The 27880-nt window shown below is 46.5% G+C and overlaps 2 protein-coding genes across 2 annotated transcripts in view; both read right to left on the reverse strand.

Annotated features, from left to right (window-relative positions):
* Nucleotides 1–20281, reverse strand: part of LOC114597992 (neuroligin-1) — a 625400-nt gene extending 605119 nt beyond the window's left edge. Inside the window, exon 1 of the mRNA XM_077929763.1 lies at nt 19407–20281. The gene's annotated coding sequence lies outside the window, so the exon portion shown is untranslated. The remainder of the gene's footprint in view (nt 1–19406) is intronic.
* Nucleotides 20282–20332: 51 nt separating this feature from the next.
* On the reverse strand, nt 20333–23412 carry LOC144328052 (uncharacterized). The gene is made up of 2 exons (XM_077930603.1): nt 22410–23412; nt 20333–20454 (listed from the first exon to the last, which is right to left on the reverse strand). The coding sequence occupies exons 1-2, from the start codon at nt 23410–23412 to the stop codon at nt 20333–20335; spliced, it is 1125 nt and encodes a 374-aa protein (XP_077786729.1).
* Between the last annotated feature and the right edge of the window lie 4468 nt (nt 23413–27880).

The following is a 27880-nucleotide window of genomic DNA, read 5'->3' on the forward strand; positions in this document are numbered from 1 at the left end:
TGAAATTTCAGATATAGCTATATAATCCCTAGTGTAGGAAGATAAGAGCTTTGGAGCAGGCATTTTTTTTAAAAAAAAGTTTTTTATGAACTGCCCTAGTAGGGCAGTAATTATTCCTTTTTGAAACCCCCTTCCATGATGGAACTCAAGGCAGACCGCTCCCCCCCCCCCTTCCTACGCCCCTATCTCCAGGATTTCAAGGAGCATGCATTCTCAGCCCTACCCAGGCTCGACACCTGGGAACTTTTGCAGTCAAGCTATAGACCTTGAACAAAAGCTGCCACCACATTGCTTTCTCCAGGACATGGGTATTCTCCAGGTTTTCAAAAAGCAACTTGCCTGGTCACGTCTAGGGCGCAACCATCGCCAGCAGACTGGCCTAGAACCAATGCAACATGCTGAATTTAGCAATATGGACGGAATCAGAAATGATCTGAAGTGGAACAGATTAATTTCCTTTCTCAGGTGCCCTGTTCACATCCCAAAAAAATTGGACCCTGAATTGGCGTTTAGAGTGGATCACCAGTGTCCTAGGCCCTGCTGTGACAATCCTTGGGAAACGTTCAACTGCCCCACTCCACACGTCTGATACAATGCACAAATTGGGTGAGGAGGGACCAGGCAGGATTCCAGCAAGCGTCGCCACCAGTACTATGGAAATATTTGGCTGGGTTGTGGCAGGTCAAGCGTTTGATTCAGAAGGGGTGGGACGAGGCAGATGCTAGGAATCTGTTTCTGACTCAGATATATCAGTTATGGAGTTTGCCTCATCACACTTTTACGAGAGTGGCTCAGGTGATTGAGAAACCGATATAATGGTTTTAAAAAATTAGCATCTGAAAATATGTAAGTGGTACACAACATAAAAAGAATTAAAGCAGTATCGTGGAAACAGAGAGGCAACATAGATACCAGTAGAAGAGTATGATAAAAACAAATCTAAAAATTCACTCTTAATTCTTTAGAAGACATCTGAAGCAACTGATGCTTCATGTATAGCAGTGAGAAGGGCATTCCAGAGTACAGAGGCAATGGCAGCAGATGCCCATTTTCAGATCACTGCCCTCTGATATATTGTAGAGTACAGTGCCACAAGTTAAATTTCCCCAGATGATCTAAGTGGTATTACAGATCTATGCAGTGGCAGGTGGTCCTTCAGGTACTTCCTGTTCCTATGTAGACCTGGCTTCCTCCCTAGGCTTCCTCATTTCCTCTACGGCTTCCTCTCTAAGCATGGTTTAACGAAGTGGTAGGCAACATGATAGCTTCCAGATGTTGATGGAGGACATAGCCCAGTAGCCTCAGCTGGCATGGCCAACGGTCAGAGATGATGGGAGTTGTAGACCAACAGCATCTGAAGGGCACCAGATTGCCTGCCCTTAGTTCAGTGTGTCACTTTCACCCTATGGAGCCCTAAACATTGTCAAACTTATATTCCTTTTGTTGTGACTCCCATTAAAACAACCATTAAATTTCATGCTGGAATGCGTCTTGGTTGCCAATCACAAAGCCTGATCATTTTCCAAACAATGCATCCTTTATCCACGCCTCCTTTCTTTCCTGAAATGGCCCAGTGTCAGCAGCCTGCAGTGCAGGAATTGTGGGTATCAAGGCTTGATACCCAGGGTTGGTTCTGAGTGAGCAACTGGTGTCAGCTCAGATCCCGGGAAGGCTCAACGAATTGTCGGAAGGAGGCAGAAAGGCAGGTTTGAGGTGTCAGAAGACACAATCAATTCTTCCCTTCTAGCATTCAAGGAACCGGTTCAAAAACAGGCACCATTTCAAGAGTCTATGAGGAAATACCCATGAAGCTGAATGCAATGAGGATGATCAAGCAAGAATGCTCTGTGTTTATCCTAGAAGGCAACTGAAGTCTGTTGAAGAAAGTGGAAGAAATGACCATTCAGTTCCTTCTTTCCCCAGGAGTTTCATGATCAAGATGGACTGTGATGGGGTCTTATCCTTTTATAAGGGACAGGGTGAAGCCACCATATTTATTTTTTTAGCAAGCAACACTGAATAATGGTATCTGATTCTGAACTTCCCATTGTCTGATGATCAAAAGCTAAGGCCTGGTGTTGATTAGAGTTTTATTATATAGATCCACTTCCCATTCTGCATCAGCAGCCATCAGAAATAACCCATGAGAAACTAAGGGTAAAGCCACACATTTTGTCTACACAGTGGGGTCCCACAGAAAATGCCCTTATAAAAATACATTGCGGAATAGGTTCAACTGGTAGGGAAAGGATAAAGCACGCATTTGGTTTTCACATTGGGCAATTTTTAATTTAGTCACTGCATTGCACTGATATCTCACTTTTCTTCCATGACAGAACTCAAGGTGTCATACATTTGTTTGCAAGATGGTCTCCCATCCAGGCACTGAACCAGACCCAGACCTGCTTAGCTTTGACAAATTTGTTTCATCAAATGCCTCAAGACCATGCCCTGGGGATCACATGTGTCTGTCTGTAGCTTCTAGTTTAGACTTGCATATCGCTTATGACACTTTCTCCCCCTTAGTAGGAAGAGGTTAAACACCTCCGATTTCTTAGGTGGTTTGGGCAATGTCAGAAACAGCCCCATTTCAGTGATTATTCGGAGATAGCTTTGAAAGGGGTTTAAAGTTCTCATGCTTGCAGAGTAAGGAAAATTCTTCCAGATCTGCTTTCCAAACCCACCGTGACATCAGCACACAGCCAAACCCAATTGGCTACATACTACTGTGATGTCACCCCTGATTAGTTAGGATCACTCATATGTCTAAAGCAAAAAATGTCTGTTAGTTTCATTTGACATCAGCAGCCAATAAAACTAGTACAGTGGTACCTCGGGTTAAGTACTTAATTCGTTCCGGAGGTCCGTTCTTAACCTGAAACTGTTCTTAACCTGAAGCACCACTTTAGCTAATGGGGCCGCCTGCTGCCGCCGTGCCGCTGGAGCACGATTTCTGTTCTCATCCTGAAGCAAAGTTCTTAACCCAAGGTACTATTTCTGGGTTAGCGGAGTCTGTAACCTGAAGCGTATGTAACCCGAGGTACCACTGTATGTTGTGATGATGTCATCCTGTACAAGACCTGATTCCCCAATCTGATGGGATTCTGCATGTGATTAAACGGAGAAGAGGAGGAAGCAGTAAATAAAAGAACAGCAATGAAACAAACAGATTTTAAAAAGTGGGACAATCTCATAATGTCGTTCCCTACCCCCCCCCCCACCCCACCCCCGGGAAATATTTCATTACCACCAGACCAAAGAAACCCTTTCACACACCCCAAATTGAAATGGGCTAATGCTTGGCACAGCTGTACTCCTCAGCTATGTAGATTTGGACCTGAAATCGGTTGCAGCCCAGTTAATAGGTGCTTCCAATTGCGCCCTTTCGAGATTTACAACGTTGCCTATCCATCTCCCAGTCTGTAAGGCACCACTTCAGCATACAAGCTTGCATTAGGTATTTGCACACAGCTTAGCCCAGTGAGTTGATGAGTTTTAAAGAGGCCTCTGAGTGCCCCTGGAATACGAGCAATAACTAACAGTAAGCTCCACTGAATAGATCTAAAAGCTCTTCTCTCTTAACTGAGTGACTTTTCATTTTCACTGTACCACCAATTTAACAATAAAAATTGCCAGCCAGATATGGCTTTCTCTGGAGTTTCAGCTGCAGTTAAGCCCCTTTTAACTTTAATTTTCTAATAAATATGCTTAATTAGTGGCACTGAAGGGTTTTTTCCCCCTTCCTTAATTCCTTTTTCAAAGTTATTTTTTAAAAAAAGTTAAACGTTTCTCAGCTGGAGGTGAGACTTTATTGAAAACAGCGAGATAAGTTAATTCTGCAGAAGAAAATGCTGAACACAAAAGGAAAAATATGAGACAAGAAGTAGTCAACATCAAATACCACCAGCTAATGTGGAGTCCTTAAAGAGTGTAATTGCATTAAGTTCCTTTTTCATCTGAACTTTTAAAGTCTACCGAGTTACAGAAATTAATGGAATGAAACTTTAAGGAGAGAGAGGGAGCCTTGCGCATTAATTTGGATGATGTTGCATAATATTTTTGTCAGCTCCCCATGTTTAAACATTGTGTACCTCCCACAGACTTCAAAAAGAATGCGAAAAGAGCTCCCTGCTGGATAGCCAAGGGGTGTGTAGATATTTTCCCCTTGTCCTATGAAACAGTGTTTTAAGCTAAGGAGTCAAAGAATCTAAGGAAATGTGTCTCTGGATTCTTAAAACGAAGACTGGTGTGGCACCGAAGCTGTGGTGGGTGTCATTTGGTCACATGAGGGGATGGGAGAGCAATTCAATTATGTTCACATTCCAAAGGTGGACTTCCCTAATTTGCACTTTTCGATGCAATAGGCAGACCGAAACACAGCCATCCTTTGAAACTGGCACTTCTCCAATGCATTTTGCAATGCAGTTATCCAGCCAAGTAATGTGTTTGTGTGTGCTTTTTTTAATAAAAAAAATGCATATACTGGGATAAAATATGCATAGAAATGAATATATTAGTGAGAACATACAGAAATGCATTGAGCTGAATTCAATGCCACTCTATTAAAAATGATCCATCTACAAAAGCATATCAGCTAACTTGCCAGGCGGAATGACCCCCCCCCCCACCTCAATGTTTTGAGGATTCTCCCAACCCAAGAGTAAGTTTCAGGAGTGGGGCCATGCAGGGGAGGCGAGGAAGGAGACCCCTCAGGCACAGGGGTTCCACTGATGGTGAATCCCAACTATTATATTTGTGAGAATTCTTTTGCAAAATGGTGTATGTTAGGCAAATTTCGAAAAATAATAATCGTGTATTAGGAGAAAATTATATTAAATTCATCATGAGGGTTTTTCTTAACGGGGGGGGGGGGTGTGAAGTTTGCAGATGTGAAAATGTATGGGCAGGAAGAATGATAAACTGCGAGAAACCAAAAGCTACCAATTTGCCCCTGCTTAGTCACATGTTCATTGCATTCCGAGGCATTTGTTCACAGGACGAGAAAGGCCACACTTAAGAGTGGTGGTGGTGGTTTTTAACACACGCTTGCTGTCTTCAAAACAAATACCTGTGATTTGTAGCAAATGGGTGTTCAAGCTATTTCCTCCGTGGATAAAACGTTTTGCCACAAATGGGTTAAAAAAATAAAAAAGCAACCCCAACGATGCGCAATGGGAAACCCTAAGCCAATCAGGGATCCTAGTTACAAGGAGGAGCCCTGTGCATGCATAAGGCTGTTCCTCGTTAACCCTAAATGGGTGGCCACTAGGGTGTGGCCAACTGCTCCATCCACAATCAAGACATGTGCTTCACTTCCATGGGTTTCTTCACACACACACACACACACACACACGAGAGAGAGAGAGAGAGAGAGAGAGAGAGAGAGAGAGAGAGGTGTCAGCTGGAAAATCTAACCATCAAGCGAATCACAGTGGGGCAAACGTCACGTGTACATGGAGGCAGTCTGCACAAGGGGATTGGCTTTTCTGATGGACTGCCTACTGAGGCTCATGTGGCCAATGTCTACAAACCGATAAAGTACTGTTGCACACCACCCCAAGCTCTGAGCAGTGTGAGATTCCAGAGGTTTGAGGAGCTTACCCAGGGTTCGTGTTTCTTTGGGATGGGGTACAGCAGAAACTGTGGTGTCTTTATGATACAGTGGTACCTCACAAGACGAATGCCTCGCAAGACGGAAAACTCGCAAGACGAAAGGGTTTTTTGTTTTTTGAGCTGCTTCGCAAGACGATTTTCCCTATGGGCTTGCTTTGCAAGACGGAAATGTCTTGCAAGTTTCTTTCCTTTTTCTTAAAACCGTTAATACAGTTGCGACTTGACTTCGAGGAGCAACTCATAGCACGCGGTGTGGTAGCCTTTTTTGAGGTTTTTGAAGACTTTGGTGGTTTTTGAAGCTTTTCCAAAACTTTTCCGAAACCGTGCTTCGCAAGACGAAAAAATCGCAAGACGAAAAAACTCACGGAACGAATTAATTTCGTCTTGCGAGGCACCACTGTATATGGTTTATTTACACATATACACAACCTGAGCCTACAATGGAGGGGTTCACAGCAAAAACACCCCCAGAGGGCCTCTCCTCCCCCATAGCTACAATCGTATATTAGGATAAAATTATATTAAAATCCTGGTGAGGATTTTTCTTAACGGGGGCGGGGAGGGTGAAGTTTGCTGGTGTGAAAATGTATGGGCAGGAAGAATGATAAACTGCGAGAAACCAAAAGCTACCAATTTGCCCCTGCTTAGTCACATGTTCATTGCATTCTGAGGCATTTGTTCACAGGACAGGAAAGGCACATGCAATAGTTCAAACGAATTCTGCCCCACTTAAGTGTGGTGGTGGTGGTTTTTAACACACGTTTGCTTCAGGCAGAAATCAAACATCGCTCTGACTCTCCCTCACCAGGTTGTTGCGTTTTCTTCTTGCTCACACAGCTGCAACACCCAACTCTGGCGTTGTTCTTCTAAGAGTGAGTTGAGGGAGGGCCCCCACCCATTTCACATAAAGCCCTTTTCCTTTTTTCTCTTAATGGCACATCGCCTAGGCGATCACCTCATCAGGAAGCAAGCCTGGCTTATATTTTAACACTTGCTTGATCCAAAGGTTCAAAGGGCCTTGGAATACAGCGTACTCCCCTGCTCCCAAACTCATAACAGTACACTCTTCCCCAACCCTACCCCCACCCCGCCTTTGAAAATATTTGCATTCATAAACAAATTGATGCAGATGCAATCGGTTCATTAATTTCTTTAAACAGTCCTACTTGTTTCTCTTGCCAACAAAGGTCTGTATATGGTTTATGGTTTTCCCAGTAGTGATGTATGGAAGTGAGAGCTGGACCATAAAGAAGGCTGATCGCCAAAAAATTGTTGCTTTTGAATTATGGTACTGGAGGAGACTCTTGAGAGTCCCATGGACTGCAAGAAGATCAAACGCATCCATTCTTAAGGAAATCAGCCCTGAGTGGTCACTGGAAGGACAGATCCTGAAGCTGAGGCTCCAATACTTTGGCCACCTCATGAGAAGAGAAGACTCCCTGGAAAAGACCCTGATGTTGGGAAAGATGGAGGGCACAAGGAGAAGGGGACGACAGAGGACGAGATGGTTGGACAGTGTTCTCGAAGCTACCAGCATGAGTTTGACCAAACTGCGGGAGGCAGTGGAAGACAGGAGTGCCTGGCGTGCTCTGGTCCATGGGGTCACGAAGAGTCGGGCACGACTAAACGACTAAACAACAACAACTTGTTTCTCATTTCAAATGAGAGACCCACTTTGCTAGGCTATTCCTCATCACTTGTTGCCCCATTCAGGGTGCCGATTGGCTACTGTGCCTGCATTCCAGTCAGCACCGGCACACAAAGTAGGCTGCGTACACACTAACCCATATGTCGCACAAAAATGTAGTGTTTCCTTAATCCAGAATAGTTTGTGCTCTTTGTCAAAATGCTGCTTCCGAGCCAGATTCTGATGTCCACTAGGCTGAACGCAGTCACTTGATACACATTTGAAATCTCCCTGCTTGATTAGATTACCACGCCTTTTCCTCCCTGAACATGTCTCAAGTGAACGAAGAAGGATCGCCATCTTGGTGTACATTTATTCACAACACACACATACACACACACCCCAATTGCCTTCATCTGTTTTCAAACAATCACACTGCTTTCATGTGTTTTCAAATTGACACACAGTGCGGTAATCTCCAGTGGGCTTTTCTATTCAGAATAAAACCAGTTTCTCAAAAAGTGCTTTGCAGAAGCAAAAACATTTTTTAAAAAATGCAATAGATCTAGATTGTGTGTGGTAGGGTTGCCATACATCTGGAATTTCCCGGACATGTCTGGGATTCCCTTTAATGTCCAGGAAAATCCAGATTTGGGTGATTTCTGGGGGTGAGGAAAGCTCTGAAACCTCAATTTTTTGTGATTTTTTTTGGGGGGGAGCTCAAGAACTTTGCCTTAACAAGCTGAACTTTTCTGTCTGGATTTTCACTTTCTAAAATATGGCAGCCCTAGTGTGTGGACTACCGGGGGGGGGGGGGTGTGTGGATAAGTACTTGGTCTCCATAGATTCGAAAGCAAAACATCAAGTGTAAGGGCCCCCTGAAAAAATTGATGACAGACTGGCAGGCCTGTGGAAATCAACGGACAGACTGTGGGAATGTTCTGTACAGAGGTGTGGAAATGGCATCTGTCCTTTATGTGATATGGCTCTTGGAGAGAGTAAAATCCACACAGGATATGTTTGTTTTCAACCCGCTTGTGAAGATTATCAGAGATCACAAAGAAAGGAATATATGATAACAACAAGAAGATGAGGAAAATAACAAAGAGACTATCTGGACAGAACTGTGTAATTAAAGCAGCAGCAAGAGTGATGTTTGGATCCCTTTCGGAGCTCGAAATATGGGTACCCCCAACAAAATTTTAAAAATTTGGTTGTATAATTAGGAACTAATGTGATTTGGAATTAATGTGATCTGATTGGCCTGTTAATAAAAATTATTTTAAAACAAAACAAAACATCAAGTGTACACATCCTTAACCACAGGAGAGAATGTACGTTGTATTGTCACTCTCACCCCCACCTCAACTTACATATAGATCTGAGGATACTTTCACAGACCCATGGCCTGGTTGAGATGCTTACTGGTTGTGATGGAAAACCATAATCGCTCATTGAGGTTGGTTGGTGTTTCATTTTTTAAAAACATACTTGAAAATCCAGGATCTAAGATAAAACTGCCAGCATTGTGGTGCTTTTATACAAATCAATGATGTAGCCACGCTTGAAATAAGGCTTTGTCATCTTTGTCTTATTTCTGTCGCTTAGGAGTATTTAAAATATTAAGCAGTCTAGAAATGCTTTAAAATAAATAAAGGCATGAAAACTGTGTACAGTCTGTACCTGAAAAGGGATACTGTCAACATGAGCATCTGCGGGAATCTACCTAGTGCTGTAGGCAAAGGGGAGTAAATATTCCAAACAAACAAACATAACTTGTATCAGAGAGCAGGTCCATTATTTCTAGTAGAGTGTGGGAGTGACCTAGGTAGACCAGGCCTCTGACAAACTTGTATTCCTGTCTACCTCTCCAGGGTTTCTCAATGGATGAACTTGCTGTCTATTAGGAATCTAGACAACATATTCCCACTTGCTTCTGAACTTCCTGTTCTTTTCCTGAGTCCCTTTTACTCATCCATACCAGCACTGCTGGTACAATAAATTTCACACACCCTATCTGCACTGCATTTTCCCTAAACACACACACACCAAAAAAATCGAGTCTCCACTCCACGGTTGTCATACACTACTCTCACTCACCCTGCCCTCCAGCAAACTCGGTATAACAACATCAGGTTACCTTGCAAGGCTAGCATAACCCACATTCTCTAAGCCACAGCTCCATCCCTATGCAATATGGGTATAATAATGATAAACTTGACGTGGGCAGGAAAATTGTTTAAATAATTACAATAACATCTGGGGACTCCAGGTTGAGAAAGGCTGGTGCAGACTGTTAGAAACTCAGCTGTATGGTGTGTAGTGGAATATTCCATCATCCTACCCCACTGGTTATGTTCTTCCAGTACAGGCCATTCATGGTGATGGGATACTAAGCAACGTGGATTAAATATACCAAGAAGAAACAAATCCATTCTCAGGTTTTGCAAATCCATCAGCTCAGTTACTAGAATAATTGCACCTTGGGTCAGGCCAACAGTGCATCCTGGGTCCAGACCAGATGCACTGGTCTCTTGAGTTTCTTTATCGATTGGAGAGTATAATCAATTCAAGATCTGCTAGCACTTAGAGGGATGCTTTAACAAATTGCCCTTTGTGGCAAAACAACATTTGACCCCTTGGTCCCAACTCCACATTTATTTGCAGTCTGCTAGAAATATATCAGCCTTTTCATTTCCATTTGTTTCGGCGCAGAGCTCATTTTTCTCTGATAATGTAAATGTTAAGGCATGTAAGCAAAAGTTTTTGGTATAAAATATAATGCAAACGTAGGACTGCCACCTGATTAAATAAATCACTCATGTGAGTTTTAATTGATTGATCAATTAATTAAAATCCCCATGTTTTTCCAGACTGTTAAAATGGGGGGTTGGGGGGGAGCATACTTTGTGCCTGCTATGGACATCAAAAAGCAATCTCAGACGTGCCATGCCCTCCTGCATGAGAAAGAAAGGGGAATGCTAATATGATGCCTGTCATCTGTAGCTTTCATAACTACTTTATAGGATATATATAGAATATCATTTAACCTAACCGATTAATTGACTGAAGTTTGCAACCCTAAATCAAAGGCATTGCAATAAGTGTAAACAGCATTGAGGCTCAAACACAATCGCTGCAAACCAAACCAAATTAGAAGTTCCTGAAAAGCTTCTAAAAAGTGAAGACTAACTTGAGTCCATGGGGCTACTCTAAGTGTGACTCAGCTGAATACAACATCATGCATCTGCCCAAACCTAAGGCTGAAACAGGCCATAAGAGGCCACACTGCCTTCTCCTTTAGGTATGAATGACCCTACGCTAGGGGTTTTGTGACTTCCTACCCTCAGGGAAGTGCTCTGGTCCATGGGGAATGCTCTGGTCCATGGGGTCACGAAGAGTCGGACACGACTAAACGACTAAACAACAACAATACCCTCAGGGAACCCATTCCATGCCTATTTTCTGTCAATGAGTCCATCAGATCTGCCAAGGATCTTGGGTAATTTCCTAGGCACAGGCTCAGTACAGGTGTTGGCCATTTTGTGGACGTTCAATTGACACATGACCACCAATGCACTGGTCCTTTTGAACCCGGAAGAGGGCAGAATAGGGTGCAATGGGGAGGAGTGGGCTTATGCCTGCTCCACCAATGTACACGCGGGCCAGGAACAGAACTGCCGCACAAAATGATTACCGCCTGTAAGTATAGGAACAGGTCATACTTCTTAGGCATCTTCGTTCCCACACAGCAACTGAGAGTGCGCTGCTGAATGCAACTCCACACTGTATTCAAACAATTGTCCGTCATTGCTGATTTCTTCAGCAACGTAATCTTCCAAGGAGCCATTTGAAAACCACTGGACTAAGTCTTTATGGCTCCAGTGATCAAATCCAACACAAAAAAAGCAGTCCATTCAAATAATGGAGTGTAGATTGACCCACCTGACCCTGAACCAATGATGAAGGCCTTTTGAGAAGCTCAGACAGAAGGTGCTCACGCCCTACTGGGGATGAATGGACAGAAGCATTTCTTCTTCTATGCAAGACTAGGAATAATTGTAGGCAAATTTTCTTTTGACTTAAATCAGGTCCCCATGGTGAAGTCCCCACCCCAACAATGTATACTGCCCATCAAAGGGCTCAGTAAGACTCCTGGATCTGTTGCTTGCCTAAGTCTGAAGAACCAGGGGAGGTTGCAATATGTGTTTGTGAACAGCATTGGCTCAAAGGGGAGGGAGACAAGGTGTGCAGGCATAGAGTAGCATTCTTTCCCATTCTACAGAACAAACGGGGGAGCTGTATCCTACCTCTACCAGAAGTTACCTTTATGAGATTTAATTTACCATACACCTAGATCAGCAATGTTCCCGGTGCAATAATAAATGACTTAGTTGACCTCCTGAACCCTAGCGTTTGCCTGCAATTCACTGCCGTTTAAGGATCTCCTCTGTTATTGCCGCATTCATGGGCACAGGAACCTGAAAGATTTCGTGGCAGCACACAGACAAGACCAATTGTTTCAAAGGCAGCTGAGTCGGTTGTATTTAAAAGGGAGAGAGCACTTGCAAATGAAACAAAGCAGTTCTGCTAACAGTACCCTGCTGATATCATTATTCCTGCTGATATCATTATTCCTTTACTATCAGACACTGTTTTCAGTGGCCTTGATCCACATGTTTTTGGAATTACCTTCCCCTGCCCGCATTCAAGGAGGAAGGGGCAAAAGGGGAACCAACAATTGCCGCCTAGTTTTGGGAGAGGACAATTCTTAATTAACTTTCAGGAGATGGGGGCTTGTTAGAAACCGCAGTGGGAGAGGCTATTTCTGACTGTTCTTCTCCTCTGTTTTTTCCACTCTGCTAAGCCCCTGCTCTCTGAAATTTATTTTGAGTTCTCCCCCAACCCCCCACTCATGCGCCAAACTCTTCTCCCGAGAATGGGGCAGAAAATATGGAGTGGGCATTTGAATCCACTGCTAACTTTCCTTCCCTCCTACCTAAGAGAACGCTTGCTCTCTTACACCAGCGTGGTGGAGTGGTTAAGAGCGGTAGACTCGTAATCTGGTGAACCGGGTTCGTGTCTCCGCTCCTCCACATGCAGCTGCTGGGTGACCTTGGGCCAGTCACACTTCTCTGAAGTCTCTCAGCCTCACTCACCTCACAGATACAGATAGGTAACCGTGTTGGTCTGCCATAGTCAAAACAAAAAAAATTCCTTCCAGTAGCACCTTAAAGACCAACTAAGTTAGTTCTTGGTATGAGCTTTCGTGTGCATGCACACTTCTTCAGTGCATGCACACGAAAGCTCATACCAAGAACTAACTTAGTTGGTCTTTAAGGTGCTACTGGAAGGAATTTTTTTTGTTTTCACCTCACAGAGTGTTTGTTGTGGGGAAGGAAGGGAAAGGAGAATGTTAGCTGCTTTGAGACTCTTTAGGGTAGTGATAAAGCAGGATATCAAATCCAAACTCTTCTTCTTCTTCCATGTTGATTGCTGAGTCAACAGTGTGGACTACAAGAGGCTGCCTTGCACAGAGTCAGACCACTGATTCATCTAGCTCAGTATTGTCCTCACTCACTGGCAGGTTTTCTGGGAAGGTTGACTCCCAACCCTACCTGGAGTTGTCAGGGATTGAACCAGGGACCTTTTGTTTGCAAAGCAGATGCTCTACCGCTGAGCTATAGCCCCTCCCTAACATAAATCAAGCCTATATGATGGATATGCTAGGAGCGGTTCATCAACCAAAGAAGCCACTTAGGCTGGAAATGGGAACCTCTGTCCTTGGAGGTCTTCAAACAGCAGCTGAGCACAAGTATCTGTCAGGAATACATTAAGTCAGGTCAACTTCTCTACATTTCAATTCTGAACTCTGTCCTTCATAAACTAATCCTGAGCCAAACCCATGGGTTTTCTTTTAGAACGCTGATCTTCCTCAGGCCTGCTTTGTCTGCAAGGGGCTAGGTGTGCATACATGTCTCTCTGACACTTCACACTAGAGCTGTGCTGTGGTGAAGAGGAATCTGGCTGTGGCTCATAGACAGAATTGCAGTGGAAAAGGAAATGGATGGTGAACAGCCAGTGAGGGCAAATTACACTGGCTGGCTGGTGATAGAGAGAGAAGGTATGCTCAGCTCATTTTCCTCCACAGATCTACTCTGTGCTTGTGTTTTTGAGCTCTTCATCATGACTTCCCACATTTCCCACTGGAAGACAAGTCAGTCTCCTTGTTCTCTATCTTTAAAACAGGTGTTTTTCGTTATTTATTTATTTATTCAACTTATCAGTAAGTATTCCCTGGGTGGCTGCCAACAAAACCATCGTTCATATCTATCATAAAATTGGCAGAAACAATAGACAACTGTAAAAAAATAACAACAAACAAACCATATTTGTTTCAGTGACAGTATAAAATAATTTGAGACTTAAAACACAATTTAAAAGCCAAGGTGATAGAAAATGACTTTGTCCGGTGCTGGTAAGACCACAAAGAAGGCACCAAGTGAGTCTCTCTTAAAAGAAGCATTCCATAGCTGCGGTGCCACTACCAAAAAGGCTATCCCTCTCCTTAGTGGTCACCTATCTCAGTTCTGTGTGTATGAAGAAGGATCTTAAGATTCATGTAGATATATGCAGGGAGGTGATTCTAAGGCATTTTAGAGTTCTATAGATTAAATGCAGCACTTTAAATTGGGTCCCAATACCAACTCAGAGTGAGTGCAGCTGGGAAAGCACTGTCATAACATGATGAAAATACCCAGTCACAATACCATGGGGGCTCTATTTTGAACCAACTGTAGTTTCTGGACCATTTTTAGAGGCAGCCCCATCCACAAGACATTGCAGTAGTATATGTGAAGGGTTACCGGTTAGCATCCATCCATCTCAGGGTGGAGATAGTTACCACCCACAAATCACAAACACTCTCTGCTGAGAAGTGTAATTCTCTCCAGCCTCGCATAACTCTAGCATGTTTGAATCCAAATTAGTTCATGAAAGGGTTAAACCATAGAGTAAGCTGTCCTGCCAGGCTTAGCCTGTCATCACTTTCCACCTTGAGAGAAAATGGGTCACCAAGCCCAGGGCTGTCTTAAACATATGCGGCACCGGGGTGCAAAGGGCCTCAGGTTGCCCAGTCCCAGGCGTGCAGGAGGGCAAAGCCAGCTGGCCGCCTCAGTGTCTCGCTGGCTTGGTCACCCCCAAACTCGTGGTGCAGAAGAGCCCACTGCGGCACTCTGACCGACGGACAGGCTTTTCCCCAGACTCAACTCTCGGGCCCTGGACTCTCGACCTGGAGCCCCTGAGAGCCTGGTGCCCAGGTGCCCCGCACCCCTAGCGCCTATGGGTAAGACGGCCCTGATCAAGGCTTATAACCTCCAAGTGAGGTTATATCTCACTCTCCAAGTGGATTTCAGCATGCAAGGAGCTCTAAACTAGTCACTCCAGCCGCATGGCTTTAACCAGCCTCTTTTTGTTTCAGACCAGAATGGAATCTGAAACAAATATTTTTCTCCACCAATAGTTTAGTAACTTTTACCTTTTGTAATTAAGCAGCATCTTTTCTGACTGCTGTATAGAAAAGCACCTGAATCTGACATTTGAAGAGTTTTGCAAGGAGTCCATTGTATGGCTTACTAAAAACATTTGTTCTGTGTCTATGCTAGGGAAGTGAGATCGCTTGGAAAGAGCTTTTAAAAGAGGGCATTTTAGGGACTCACTGGAAGGTTTTACACATCTTTCTTTGCTGCTTGTACTGTGGTGTTAAATCTCTACTGGGGTTCTCTCACCCAAGAGTGCTTGCCCCAAACTTGGGTCTTGGCTTCCAAGATTCCAACACTTTTCACCATAGAAACCAACAGCAGCAATACAATCCATGAGACATTGACAAGGGGTAGATTTCAGGGGAGGCAACCCAGGCAAAGAACTGGATCATCTGGCTAGGAGGAACACCTGCCCGATACAACCATCCACTAAGTAGCTGAATCAAAGCGTTCATATGGCATGAATAAATACAGATTTATAGATCATAGCTTTGCATTTATCATCTTATGTGGAAGAGAAAGCATGTGTTAAACAAAACAAGGTATCCAAAGTTGAAGGAATGGGGGGGTACTAAAGATTCTTCTTGCTGAGGACCAATGCTGAGCGTTGGGCGCAACTGCTTCCAACATCGGAAGCACTATGCCTCTGAATACCAGTTGCCCAGTAGTGGACTGTAGGGTTGAGCTATAGCACTTACTTGACCTCCCAGCAGCTGGCTCACCGCTGCTTACTAGGAGGGAGAGTGGGAAAGGCAAGGCGGAAAGGTTGGCGTTGTGCAAACACACTAGCAAGAGCACCTTATTGGTTCTGCCAGTGTGTTCGCACAGTGCTGACCTCCCTCCTGCCTTGCCTTTCCCACTCTCCCTCCTGGGGAGGAGAGACATCTCCACTTCTGGGAGGTCAGGTACGTGCCACAACCCCACCCCACCATGCACTACTAGAGCTGCTGGGATGCAAAAGTGGGGATGGCACTTCTGTGCACTGGTCCTGTTTGCAGGATTCCTATAGGCATCTGGTAGGCCAGTGTGAGAGCAGGATGCTGGATTAGATGGGCCTTTGGACTGATCCAGCCCACAATAACCCCAGGCGTTGAGAAACCCATCTATGTCTACTCGCATAATAGAATGCCACAAAACGTTCAGATGAACAGCTGGGAGAAGGCGGCTTTCCTAAAGCTTCTCAGCTGCTACACGCCAAAGACAAGACTTGAACCAGGGACTTCCCTTCTCACTGTTCAGTAGATGGGAGTCCATGCTAGAGTAAGCAGTCTTGAGTGCTGCAAGCCAGGCAGAATAATTCCTGCCCGTTCAGTGTAGTAGCCCCCGGCCCCAGGAACAAGCCCTCCAAGGGATGATCAGAAGCCACATAAACATTTCGCAGCAAAGCTACAAGGTAATTCTCTAGTTAAGAAATTAGTTTCATTGATTAATTATATTCAATACTCGGCGGCCTAGAGAAAGAGAGCTCACATGATGAATAGAGCCTATGTTTCTAATGATGTTTTCCTACAATGAATGATTTGTCAATACTGTTAAATGGAACTCCAGCTGAAACGTGGGGCGATATATTTAAAACAAATGATCAGAGGCAATCAGATACACAAACGTTGTCTCTAGCCTCAGCTGCCGAAGCGTTTCAGAAGAGGCAACAAACAGGAACAAGGGGCTCGTGGGGGGAAGTTAGGTAAGCGTAAAATCTTTTTGTGGGCTCTTTTCTTCTTTTTGGGGGGGTGGAGGATGAGAGGCTCAGCGGCTGGGGGCTTCTGTGATTCGTCGGAAGAGGGGCTTTTAAAAAGACATTTCTTTCTGTTATTCATCCTAAATGTAAATGGTGGATTAAAAAAGGAAGAAAAAGAGGAGGGGAGAGAAACTCCAGCAAATCCCATTAATAAAGAAAGCATGAAAATAAAGGCAGCAGGGATGGACTGGAAGGAATATATATATATATATATATATATATATATATATATATATATATATATCCTTCTTCTCCATCACCACTTCCTCCAGTGCTGCAGGAGCATTAAATATATTCTGCTGAAAAACTGAATGCCACAGTCCCTGCGTTTATTTAAGAGGATTGCAAAGGCTAACGCCAGAACCAGCCGACTTACTACAACATTTCACTCCCCACCCCCTTCCCTTTTAATCAAAACATGGAATCGGATGGTCCAAACCGTGTTGCCCACTTGGGTTTTGTGCAAGTCACTCAATCAGCCCCTGTGGTGTCTTAGCTCTTTGTCTGAACCAAGAACAATGTGATTTTTTTGGTGCCCTTTTGGTGAATGGGCCCATCCCATCACCCCTGTCCCTAATCACCCGTGATCTTCTCATCAGATGTGCCCTCAGTTCCCTGTAGCTGTCAAGTGGCAAAGAATCGCTTGGTATTTCATATTGATGGGTTTTTTTATTTTTTAAAAAAAAAACATAGCAAAAGATCTATGGTCAAATGCCACCCAGCATTTCTTGACGACACCTTTATTACCAAGAACCCTTTTAGCAATTGTTCACAGCAATTAATTATTTTGGAAATGGATGCATTAAAAAAAAGGTTAACATTTATCCTTAGAGGAGCACAAGTAATTTGTGATAGATACAGACTGCTTTATTAGCACAGAGAGATTTTATTTTAAGACAAAAAAGGACCATTAAATCCCATAAAAAGCAGAATATTTCTGCAATTAGCTGCTTGCTGAAAGCCTTGCTCTTTCCCAAGTATGAACCTGGGATATAAAATATGGCCCAGAGAGCTCACTGATGGAGACCAAGGATCTATATCGTTGAGAGGCCAAGCCTAATTTCTTTTATGTCACCTTCCCCTTGCCTCAGCTCTAACAGCTTCATTGCGTATGGTTATATCCCAGGGAGAGTTAATTGCAATTCAAATGATTCTTTGTAATGCAAATAAATTCCAGCCAGGTGTTTCCCACCATCCTTTTCTTTACACCACTTCCTGCCCCTCGTAAAACAGGAGAAAGACCTCTACAGAGCATGTTTCAGCAGAGCGGATGAGAATCGCCCCAAGAAAGTAACGTGGAAGGAAATCACCCAGGAGGGGAGAATAACTATAAGGGAAATAACAGACATGTTATGATGATGAAGAAGAGAAGGCCAGGTTGGGTTGGTGCCAGATCCTGCGAAGGAGATGAACTGAAGTGAAGGCAGTTGCTCCAAGGGGATGCTTTATAATCTATCAGCGCCTCTCTGTAGCCAGCGTTTGAACACTCATGCACAAATGCACAAGCACACCCATCACCACCCGTCTGACTCCTAGTGACTGATAAGCTACTGCGCTTAACTCGTTTAAAGACACACCGAACAGCAATGCCTATGGAAGAACCTTGTGTGGCCGGAAAGCTTGCAAACGTTCTCAGTGCAAGCATCTTATGATTCCCAATCTCCCTTCCCAACCCTCCTCCCCTTCAGTTCATTTGCCTGATTCCACTGTCTTTCCACATCCTCTTTCCTTCCTCTGTTTCCTGGCTGCTGCTCCCAGTCATTCTTCAGCTGCCAATAACTAGCAAACACCATGCACAGAAGATTCAGATGCACTAGCAGCCTTGTGATTCTCACGAACGCTTCTCCAGCGTGTTGCGTGGGGGTGTCTCTCACACACACCCTCCATGGGGCTTCCTCCTTGCCCCCCACAACTGCACGCTCCTCTGCCAACACACCTCTGTCTCGCCCCCAAAAAGACTTTTCTCTATCCTCCCCAAACACAGAGCCACTTATTAAGAAGCTGGTCACTAAGGAGTCAAGCCTAGGTGAAGTATATCACAGAGATTGCAGCCAGAGGCTGAGAACCACAGGAGAGGACAGGTCAAGAATTCATGCATTTTAAAAGCACAGGGAGAAGAAAATGTTTGGGGAGAGTGTTACTGGAAAACTAGCCCATTCCCCCCCAAAAATCCCACTGCTTCTGGCTTTTTGAAGCAAAGATTATAGGCTTTTTCTCCGCTAAGGGCAAATATGAACAGAGCCCCAAACGTACAACCAAAGCCTTAATCAATAAATGCCCCCCCTCCACTTCTACAAGGATCAAGCCGTCTCCTCCACCCTATTCTTAACTGATGGTGCTGACTCCCTCGAATTAAATGGGCTTTATTTATAAGAGCTGCAGCAAACACCTTGATATATAAAGAGTTTTTAGTTCCACTTGTCAAGTTTCTCCTAGGCACATAAATAATAAAGGCCAGCTTTTGCCTGCTGCTTATGTATGCTGTGTTAATGCAGACTGCTGTGGAAGAAGAGGAAGTATACCCCAAAAAGGGGAAAGAGTGGGGGGGTGGGAGCTGTTCCTTTAATCAGAAGATACTGGCATGTGTGTTTGAAATCCAGCTCTCCCATACAGACAAAACATGCCTGGAGCAGACATAAACTCTTATAATATTGGAGGAGGGGTGGAGGGTTAATCAGATTTAATACTAGAGCGCACACAAAGACAATTCAGATATATTTTGCGGGGGAAGCATAGGAGAGATTTGGACCTGAGGTGGGGGGGGGGACGGCGGAGAGAGAAATGAACCCCTTCTGGGGAAAGCGATGGGGAGAAAGAGGCAAGTTATTGGAAAGCCCAGATAGATAACATGCTGGCGTCTTGGAAAGGACAGAAATAGATGCCTTACCTTATCAAACTACTCCTCCTTTTGCACCTGATCTGCAATCATAAATACTTGGAGAAGAAGAGGAAGCTAAGTTGAAGGCTGGCTCTTGTTTTAGGAAAAGAAAAAAACAAGGGGGGAGCAAGCAACGTGCATGTCTTTAATGCTCCTCTTCTGGAAAGGGACTCGACGGAAGAATGTGCCAAGCTGATTCCTTAGTATCCATTAGCTCCCTAGAGGATTCCAAATGTCTTGAGGAGAGGAGAGGGGAGAGGCGTCCAGGAGAGGTAGGGTGGCGAGGAGAAGGGAATTTGGTGGGGAAGTGGAGGAAGGAGAAAAGAAGAAAATCGCAAAATCTGTGCCTTTCTACATCCAGCGAGAGGCTGTCGCTGCGACCGATCCTACACCAACGCCCCCCTCCCCACTCACCCCACCCCCCCCCCCAAAAAAAAAGGAGCGGGAGAAAGGAGAATTTCAGAAGACGTGTCTCGCTACAAACTTGGCAAGCCAAACGTAGAAACACGTCGGGAGAGAGGAAATTAATTTCTAGAATTATTTGCAGAGAGAAAAGTCACTTGCAAGGAGGGGAATTGCAGCTCTGTATCTATAGATAGATATCATGCAAAATCCCCAAGGGTGAGTAAAAAAAATATTATTATTATTATTTAAAATTTAAAAAAAAGGAAGGAGAGAAGGATGAAGGGAGAAGGGAGAAGGGGGATCAGGGAAGAGCAGCACACAGTGGCCCAAGGAGACGGTATCACGAAGGAGACAGAAGGCTGTACATCCGTAGGCAAAGGGAGCATCAGCCGCTTTCCAAATTCGAGGAAAGGCTCCTGCAGTTCAGTTGCCTTTTTCGCCCCCCTTCCGCTGCTGCTGCTGCTACCGCCGCCGTTGCTACCTGTAGACATAAGAGGGAGGCGCGGGCACGCTCAGGCGCGCGCGCGCGCTCACGGGCACACGCCGCTATGCGCGCCGAACAGCCTCGCAGCTGTGTGCGAGAGCGCGCGCGAAGGGGCGCGCTTGCACAGCAGCAGCAGCAGCAGCCGAGGCGAGGCGAGCACAACCAAAGCTAGGAGAACAAGGAATGCACGCAGGCTTTCGTCCACCTCTAGCTTTTCCCCATCTCTATTGCATGACTGGGGAGAAGTTGCAGAGGGAGGTGGGGGGCAATCCCTGGGAAGCGAGGGGATCCCTCGCTTGGGGAGGGGTGTGTGTGTGTGTGTGTGTGTGTGTGTGCCTGCACGCGCCTGCGCGCAGAGTCCTCGTCCAACCCGCCCCCGCTGTTAGCGTTCACTGACACACACCCCCACATACACACACACATATGCATGCACACACCTCCCGTTTTTCCGCTTTGGCTGGCAGCAGCGTGGTGGCAGCACTGAGGGTGACAAAGGTCCCGGCGTCAACTGTGACGTGGAACAGGGGAATTTTAAAAAAACGGAGCGGAGGATGGGGGATCCACACTGTTTGTGTGTGTGTGTGTGTGTGTGTGTGTGTGTGTTTCGGGCCGGGGGTGCAGACGGAGGGAGGCAGCAGCGTTTCTGCAAATGCTGGCCTTGAAAGTCCGTCCCCATCCTTTCTCTCCCTCAAATATACTCAGAGTCGCAAAGTGATTTCATGCTCTTTATTCAGCTCATAGTGGTGAGGAGGAATGAATGAAAGTCCCCTCAAAGTATCTGCTTTATATACATTATTTACACAATGGGCTGCACATGCTTGGCTAATTCCGGAATTCTACTGTAAGCCAATCAGGTTGTGGATTCACTTCTATCTGGAGCATGATTGGGCGGTTCCTGCCAACCAATCATAGTGCTGCATTGTTCTAGGACCACTCAGACTGCTGCAGTTTGGATCCTATTGTTCTAGGACCACTCAGACTGCTGCAGTTTGGATCCTATTGTTCTAGGACCAATCAGACTGCTGCAGTTTGGATCCTATTCAACTCAGTACATAACACCCCTCCCCTCTAAGTTTCAGTCCTGCCTGGTAGGTCGCATTCATAGTCCTCGAGGTACGCCGGCGGCCTACGTGTGTGTTGCGGCCTGGGGTGTTCCCTGGTCCGGGGTTCAGGCTCTGGCTCATGTTCCAAGGCTGCTGGCTGTGATGGGGCTGTTTGGTCTGGCGCAACCGGCTTGCTCAGTCATGGTTCTGGTTCCGGTGTCCTTTCAGCCTCGCGGGTCCTCTCTGTATTTACTGATTCTGCCTCTCCTGCTGGCCCCTCCTGCGCTATGGGCCTCACTGCCCCACTGTTCCCTTGGGACTCCTCTGACCTGTCCTCCTCCTGGTTTTCTCCCGGGAATCGTTGCTGTATCTGGTCACAGTGGCGGCGCCAGCATTGCCCCCCATCTGTTAGCACCTCGTACGACACGGGGCCAGTGACCCTGGTGACTGTGGCAGGTACCCATGCTGGGCCTGCCCCAAAATTCTTTGCGTACACTGGGTCCTGGGCCTCGAAGGTCCGGGGTTCCTGCCTTCACCCGCCACTGCCTCATCCTGAGCTCTATCGGGGTGAAGGCGGTCCAATCTGATTGCAAGGCGCCGACCCATTAGTAGTTCAGCGGGGCTCCGGCCAGTCGTTGACCTGGGGGTGCTGTGCTGTGCTAGAAGGAATGTGGCAAGGCGGTACTCCCAATCCCCTTGCGTCGTGCGGCGAAGGGTGTCCTTGGTGGTCCGCACCATGCGTTCTGCTTGGCCATTGGTGGCAGGGTGGAATGGCGCTGAACGGATGTGGCGGATGGCGTTCTGCGCTGTGAAGGTTTGGAATTCCAAAATGGCGGATGGCGTCCACGTCCACTTGTAAACTAGTGTGGTTCACCCCAGTGACGGCTAGCCCCAGTGGTCCAAACCATGCCAATCCCAGTAAGCTGATGTAGGGCCCCTTGACCACAAGCAAGTCCAGTTGCCGCGTCCGCCCTCGATATTGCACCCTGAAGGTCCCCATCCCCATTGTGGGGACCTTACATTTCTGGAAGTCCCGGAGGGTGAATGGAGCCAGCCTGAGTTTGGGACCCCCAGTAGGACACAGTTTCCTTAAGGTCCTTGCTGAGATTATGGATAGAGTTGAACCCGTGTCAAGCTCCATGCGGCATGGGGCCCCCTCTATCTGTACCTCTACATAAATTTTCTCTACGTTGGGGTGGGGCAACTGGTATACCTGGAAGTCCGTGAGCTCCGTCGAGTTGCCTTGGTGCGTTGGGCCCCAGGACCTGGGGCTCTTGGATTGGTCATCTGATGCCTGGCGTCGGGTGGGCCGAGCTCGACACACCCGGGCGATGTGTCCCGATTTTCTGCACTGCCTGCACTCTGTGTTGTGGAAATGGCAGGTCCTCCTCTCATGACTTTCCCCGCAGCTTGCGCAGTTCCCTCCTTCTCGTCGAGGCAGCTGTGGTATGTGGGCTGCTTGAGTGCGCTGCTGTACTCGGTGCACCTCCTCCCTGTCGGATCCTGAGTCGTAGGTGAGGTCTTCGTGGTGGACCCTCAGTTGGGATGGCAGGCTCGGCCGTGACTCTTGCGTCGACCTCTCGGCAGCTTCCGTTGCCAGGGCCTCCTCCAGAGCGACCTGGAACGTTAGGTCCTTCTTAGCGTAGAGGCGTAGTTGCAGCTTCTCATCCTTCAGGCCACCAACGAGGCGGTCACGAAGCATGTTCTCCTGCTCTGAGAAGTTGCAGAACTGGGCAGCTTGGCGGAGAGAGGTCACAAACCCAGTTATGCTTTCCCCAGGGGCTTGCCGCTTTGCGTAGAAGGCATTTCGACGAGCCACCACTGAGGGCTGCGGTGAAAAGTGCCCCTTCAGCTGTTCCATTATTGTTTTGTATGGAACAGTAGCGACGTCTTCAGGCGCAAGGACAGCCCGGGCGATTTCAAACGTCTCCTCTCCGCAGACGCTGAAGAACATCGCCCTCTTCTTGGCGTCTTCTTCGTTGGTGACCCCTTTGGCTTCTAGGAAGAAGGTGAAATGGGAGGCGTACGCTTCCCAGTCTCCAGATGCTGGGTTGAACGTCGAGAAGCTGCTGTCGGTTGCCATTCTGAGTTCCTTGTGTCCCGAAGCTGAAGCCTGGATACACGGTGCGAGGCAGCGGTGCGGCAGGTGGCGGTGCTGCGGTGCTGCGGTGCTGTGTGTGGCAGTCAGCTCAGCGGGATCCCACCTTCGTCGCCAGTGAAATATACTCAGAGTCGCAAAGTGATTTCATCCTCTTTATTCAGCTCATAGTGGTGAGGAGGAATGAATGAAAGTCCCCTCAAAGTATCTGCTTTATATACATTATTTACACAATGGGCTGCACATGCTTGGCTAATTCGGGAATTCTACTGTAAGCCAATCAGGTTGTGGATTCACTTCTATCTGGAGCATGATTGGGTGGTTCCTGCCAACCAATCATAGTGCTGCATTGTTCTAGGACCACTCAGACTGCTGCATTCTGAATCCTATTGTTCTAGGACCAATCAGACTGCTGCATTTTGGATCCTATTGTTCTAGGACCAATCAGACTGCTGCAGTTTGGATCCTATTCAACTCAGTACATAACACTCCCCCAGTATTCTCGTGCAGAGGTGGAACTTCCAGGGAGAGAAGCAGGCCGGCAGTATAGAATCGCGGAGTTGGAAGGGAACCCCCGGGACCATCTAGTCCAACCTCCCGCAATGCAAGAATTTCATCTCGTTCGTGCATGGCAGATGGTCACCCAACCTCTGCTTAAAAACCTCCAGTGTAGGAGAATCCACACACTCGCCACAAGGGAGCCCATTCTAGTGTCGAACTGCTCCTACTGTCAGAAAGTTCTTCCTGATGCTTAGTCGGAACCTCCTTTTTTGTAACTTGAATTCACATCTTCCATGTGACAGCCCTTCAGATATTTGAAGATGGCTATTATCTCCTCTTAAGGTACGCGGGTGGCGCTGTGGGTTAAACCACAGAGCCTAGGACTTGCCGATCAGAAGGTCAGCGGTTCAAATCCCCACGATGGGGTGAGCTCCCGTTGCTCAGTCCCTCCTCCTGCCAACCGAGCAGTTCGAAAGCACATGTGCAAGCAGCTAAATAGGTACCACTCCAGTGGGAAGGCAAACGGCATTTCCATGCGCTGCTCTGGTTTGCCAGAAGCGGCTTAGTCATGCTGGCCACATGACCCGGAAGCTGTACGCAGGCTCCCTTAGCCAATAAAGCGAGATGAGCGCCGCAACCCCAGAGTCGGTCACGACTGGACCTAATGGTCAGGGGTCCCTTTACTACCTTTATTATCTCCTCTCAGTGTCCTTTTATCCAGGCTAAACATACTCAACTCCCTCAACAGTTCCTCATAAGGCTTGTCTTGTCTTCCAGACGCTTGATTATCTTAGTCAACCCTTCCCAGCACACATTCCAGCTTGTCAACATCCTTCTTAAATTTTGCTGCCCAGAATGGGATACAGTATTCCAGGTGTGGGTGCCAACTTGAATAAAATATTGTGGGGGCCCAGATAAGCCACACCCCGCATAATCGATCGCATGACACAGCACATGCATACCACTGTGCTCATCAACTCTGTGGGGGCCCAGCTCCCTCAAATATTTTATTGTGAGGGCCCAGCCCCTAGGAGTTGGTTCGTATGCCAAGACAGAATAGAGTGGAACTATTACTTCCCTTGATCTGGACCAGGGTCACCCCAAATTCACCATCACATCACATAGCATGTCCGTGGCTACAGCCTGCACCCAAAAAAATCACGCACCCACTGTTGCATGGGGCCGCAATGGCACAAAAACGTGGTTACAAAGCATGGATCCACATGGACCCTCAGGACTTTTGCATTGGGCTACCCCAAACTCACCGTCATATCACATGTCTGTGGCATCCACGGTTTCATTCAGAATATTTTTTTTCTTGTTTTCCTCCTCTCAAAACTAGGTGCATCTTATGGTCAGGTGCATCTTATGGCAGCATTAGCACAACTGGATGCCTTCAAAACATAGAACCATAGAATTATGGAGTTGGAAGGGACCCTGATGATCATCTAAGTCCAACCCCTTGCAATGCAAGAATATACAACCATCCCATACGGGGACTGAACCTGCAACCTTGGCATCATCAGCACCACACTCTAACCAACTGAGCTATCCTCCCACATCAGTCTCTACAACCAAAGCAGGCACTCTAACTCTACAACACCCCTGAAGGCGCACTCTTCCATTGTCTTCCGGGACAGACAGATGCCAATAACAACTGCTTCTGAACATGGAAGCCCTGAAGAGCCATCGTGACTAAAGATTATGGGGACTGAAGTGAAGGATACTATGTCAGTGATAGAGCATCTGCTTTCCACAGCACCACTAGGTGGGGATGGGAATGTCCCCTGCCTGAAACCCTGGAGAGCCACTTCTAGTTAGTCCCCAGAAAAGTTCCCCTACAAAGAAATGTAGCCTTCTTGCTGGAGAAAAAGGTTCCCCACCGAACAGAATGGTGGGAGCAGGACACTGGACCAGATTGGCCTTTGCTGTGATCAAGCATTGGCTCTTGTTGTGCTCCTATGTTCTTAACTCCATCATAAGATGTGGTGGGACAAATGGCAGCCGCTTCCAAGGTCCCTGAATGCAAAACATATGGGGACTCTGAACCTGTCTGCCTGAGGATGCTCCATAGATAATTCAGCAACAGCTCTTCTGCTACATTGTCACCAATGCCAGACACCTGGAACACAAACCAGGAAGCTCTTATGGCCTACAGGTGGGACGTTGGATGACCATTTGGACATTGGTGGCCTAGATATAATGTGTGAATCTGACCATCGTCCAGGTTCCTCTTAGCGCTTGCAAATACTCACCAAGAGCTCTTTTGTGAGAAAAAGGCAGAATAGCCCAACTGTTCAATCACTGCAAATGGACAAGCAGACGGGACGGAATATTGTGTTCTTTGAGCGGTGGTGTTGGATACACGGCAGGCTGGCCATTCTGCAGAGATTCCAAAAGATATCCCGCTCCCATGCGGTAACAGCCCTTTGTTGTCCGTGTGACATTGGGGCCTTAAACCAGAAATCTGGGCCAGCCGTGCCAAAAACGTGCTGCCTTTTTAGACGGCCAGATAAAATTGTGATTTAACACTGGGGGAATGTGAAGAGTTTGGACGGGGCTCCTTCTCTTTTACATGCCAGCTTCTAATTTCTTTGGAAACAGGGTCAGACATCCCATCTGCCGTATGGCCTGAGACGAGGTTGACTCAGTCGCATGGAGAATGGGAGCCTTCTGCAGGGACCAGCTTAATCTAATCTCAGAAAAACAGGTGAGGCTCTTCTTCCTTCTGCTGGTGCCTCAAGCACAAATGGATGCCCGTCTCCTGACTCGGCTGTGGGCGAACGCCAGAGGGAGAAACCCAGAGATTTAATCACAGGTTTGTGATGCTGCATGTAATAAAAATCAGTGGAAGCTGGACCGTTAAGGCAAGTGGGACATTGGGCAGCTTTCGGTGGCTCCAGAAGCCCACACACCAGTGTCTGTTAAGAAGTGTCTGTCCGCAGGATCAGGCCAGTCCAGCTACCTGTTCCCACAGTGGCCAATCAGATGCCCGTGAGAAAGGGGCAAGCTGGATCCGGACACAAGAGCACTCTCTCATTCTGCAATTTCCAGCAACTGGACTTCAGAAGCATATCTCCTCCAACCCACGGAGGCAGGGTATAGCCGTCATGTATTGCAAACTGCCCCGTGGTTTTCAGATGAAGGGCAGTATGGGAATTTAATAAACAATAACAACTGTGACTATTGATAGCCTTATCCTCCATGGATTTCTGGCTTGTTCTGGGAAGCTGCCTGCCATGTATTTCCCATAATGCTCTGGAGAATCAAACATGGCGGTAAGCATTCCTGGGCAATTGTGAGAAACTTAACATGGCAAGTGGCTTGCCAGATTTAGCCACTGTTGCAACGTAAGTCTGCATTGATGTGGGCAGACTACCCACAGCACATAACTCTGTGCTTAAAAGCTTGCAAGACTGCCAATATGTTGTGGGACCAGGTTTAAGGTTCTTGTATTATGGACCCTCCAAGTGTCCCTATTTTGCAGGGACAGTCCCGGATTTACAGAAGCCGTCCTGGTTTCTGATTCGATCCCGGAATGTCCTGCTTTTCCTTAGGACGTCCCTATTTTCACTGGAGAAATGTTGGAGGGTATGGAGTTATGCGACCACTGAACCAAGGAGATAAGTATACAACCTTTAGAAGACATCTGAAGGCAGCCCTGTGTAGGGAAGTTTTCTAATGTTTAAAGTCTTATGATGTTTTTATGTATGTTGGAAGCTGCCCAGAGTGGCTGGGGCAACCCATTCAGATGGGTAGTGTAATAATGATGATGATGATGATGATGATGATGATGATGATGATGATGAATAGGACATCCCCATTTTTATCAGAGAAATGTTGGGGGGTATGGTATAAATTTCCAAGGCCCTTAATAAGCTATTTTATGAACTAGCTGGTTCCTTATATCCCTGCCTCAACAATGAGATTGTGGGGGCGGGGGGGGGGTCCC

The sequence above is a fragment of the Podarcis muralis genome, chromosome 6 (assembly GCF_964188315.1).
Source record: "Podarcis muralis chromosome 6, rPodMur119.hap1.1, whole genome shotgun sequence".
Classification (NCBI taxonomy): domain Eukaryota; kingdom Metazoa; phylum Chordata; class Lepidosauria; order Squamata; family Lacertidae; genus Podarcis; species Podarcis muralis.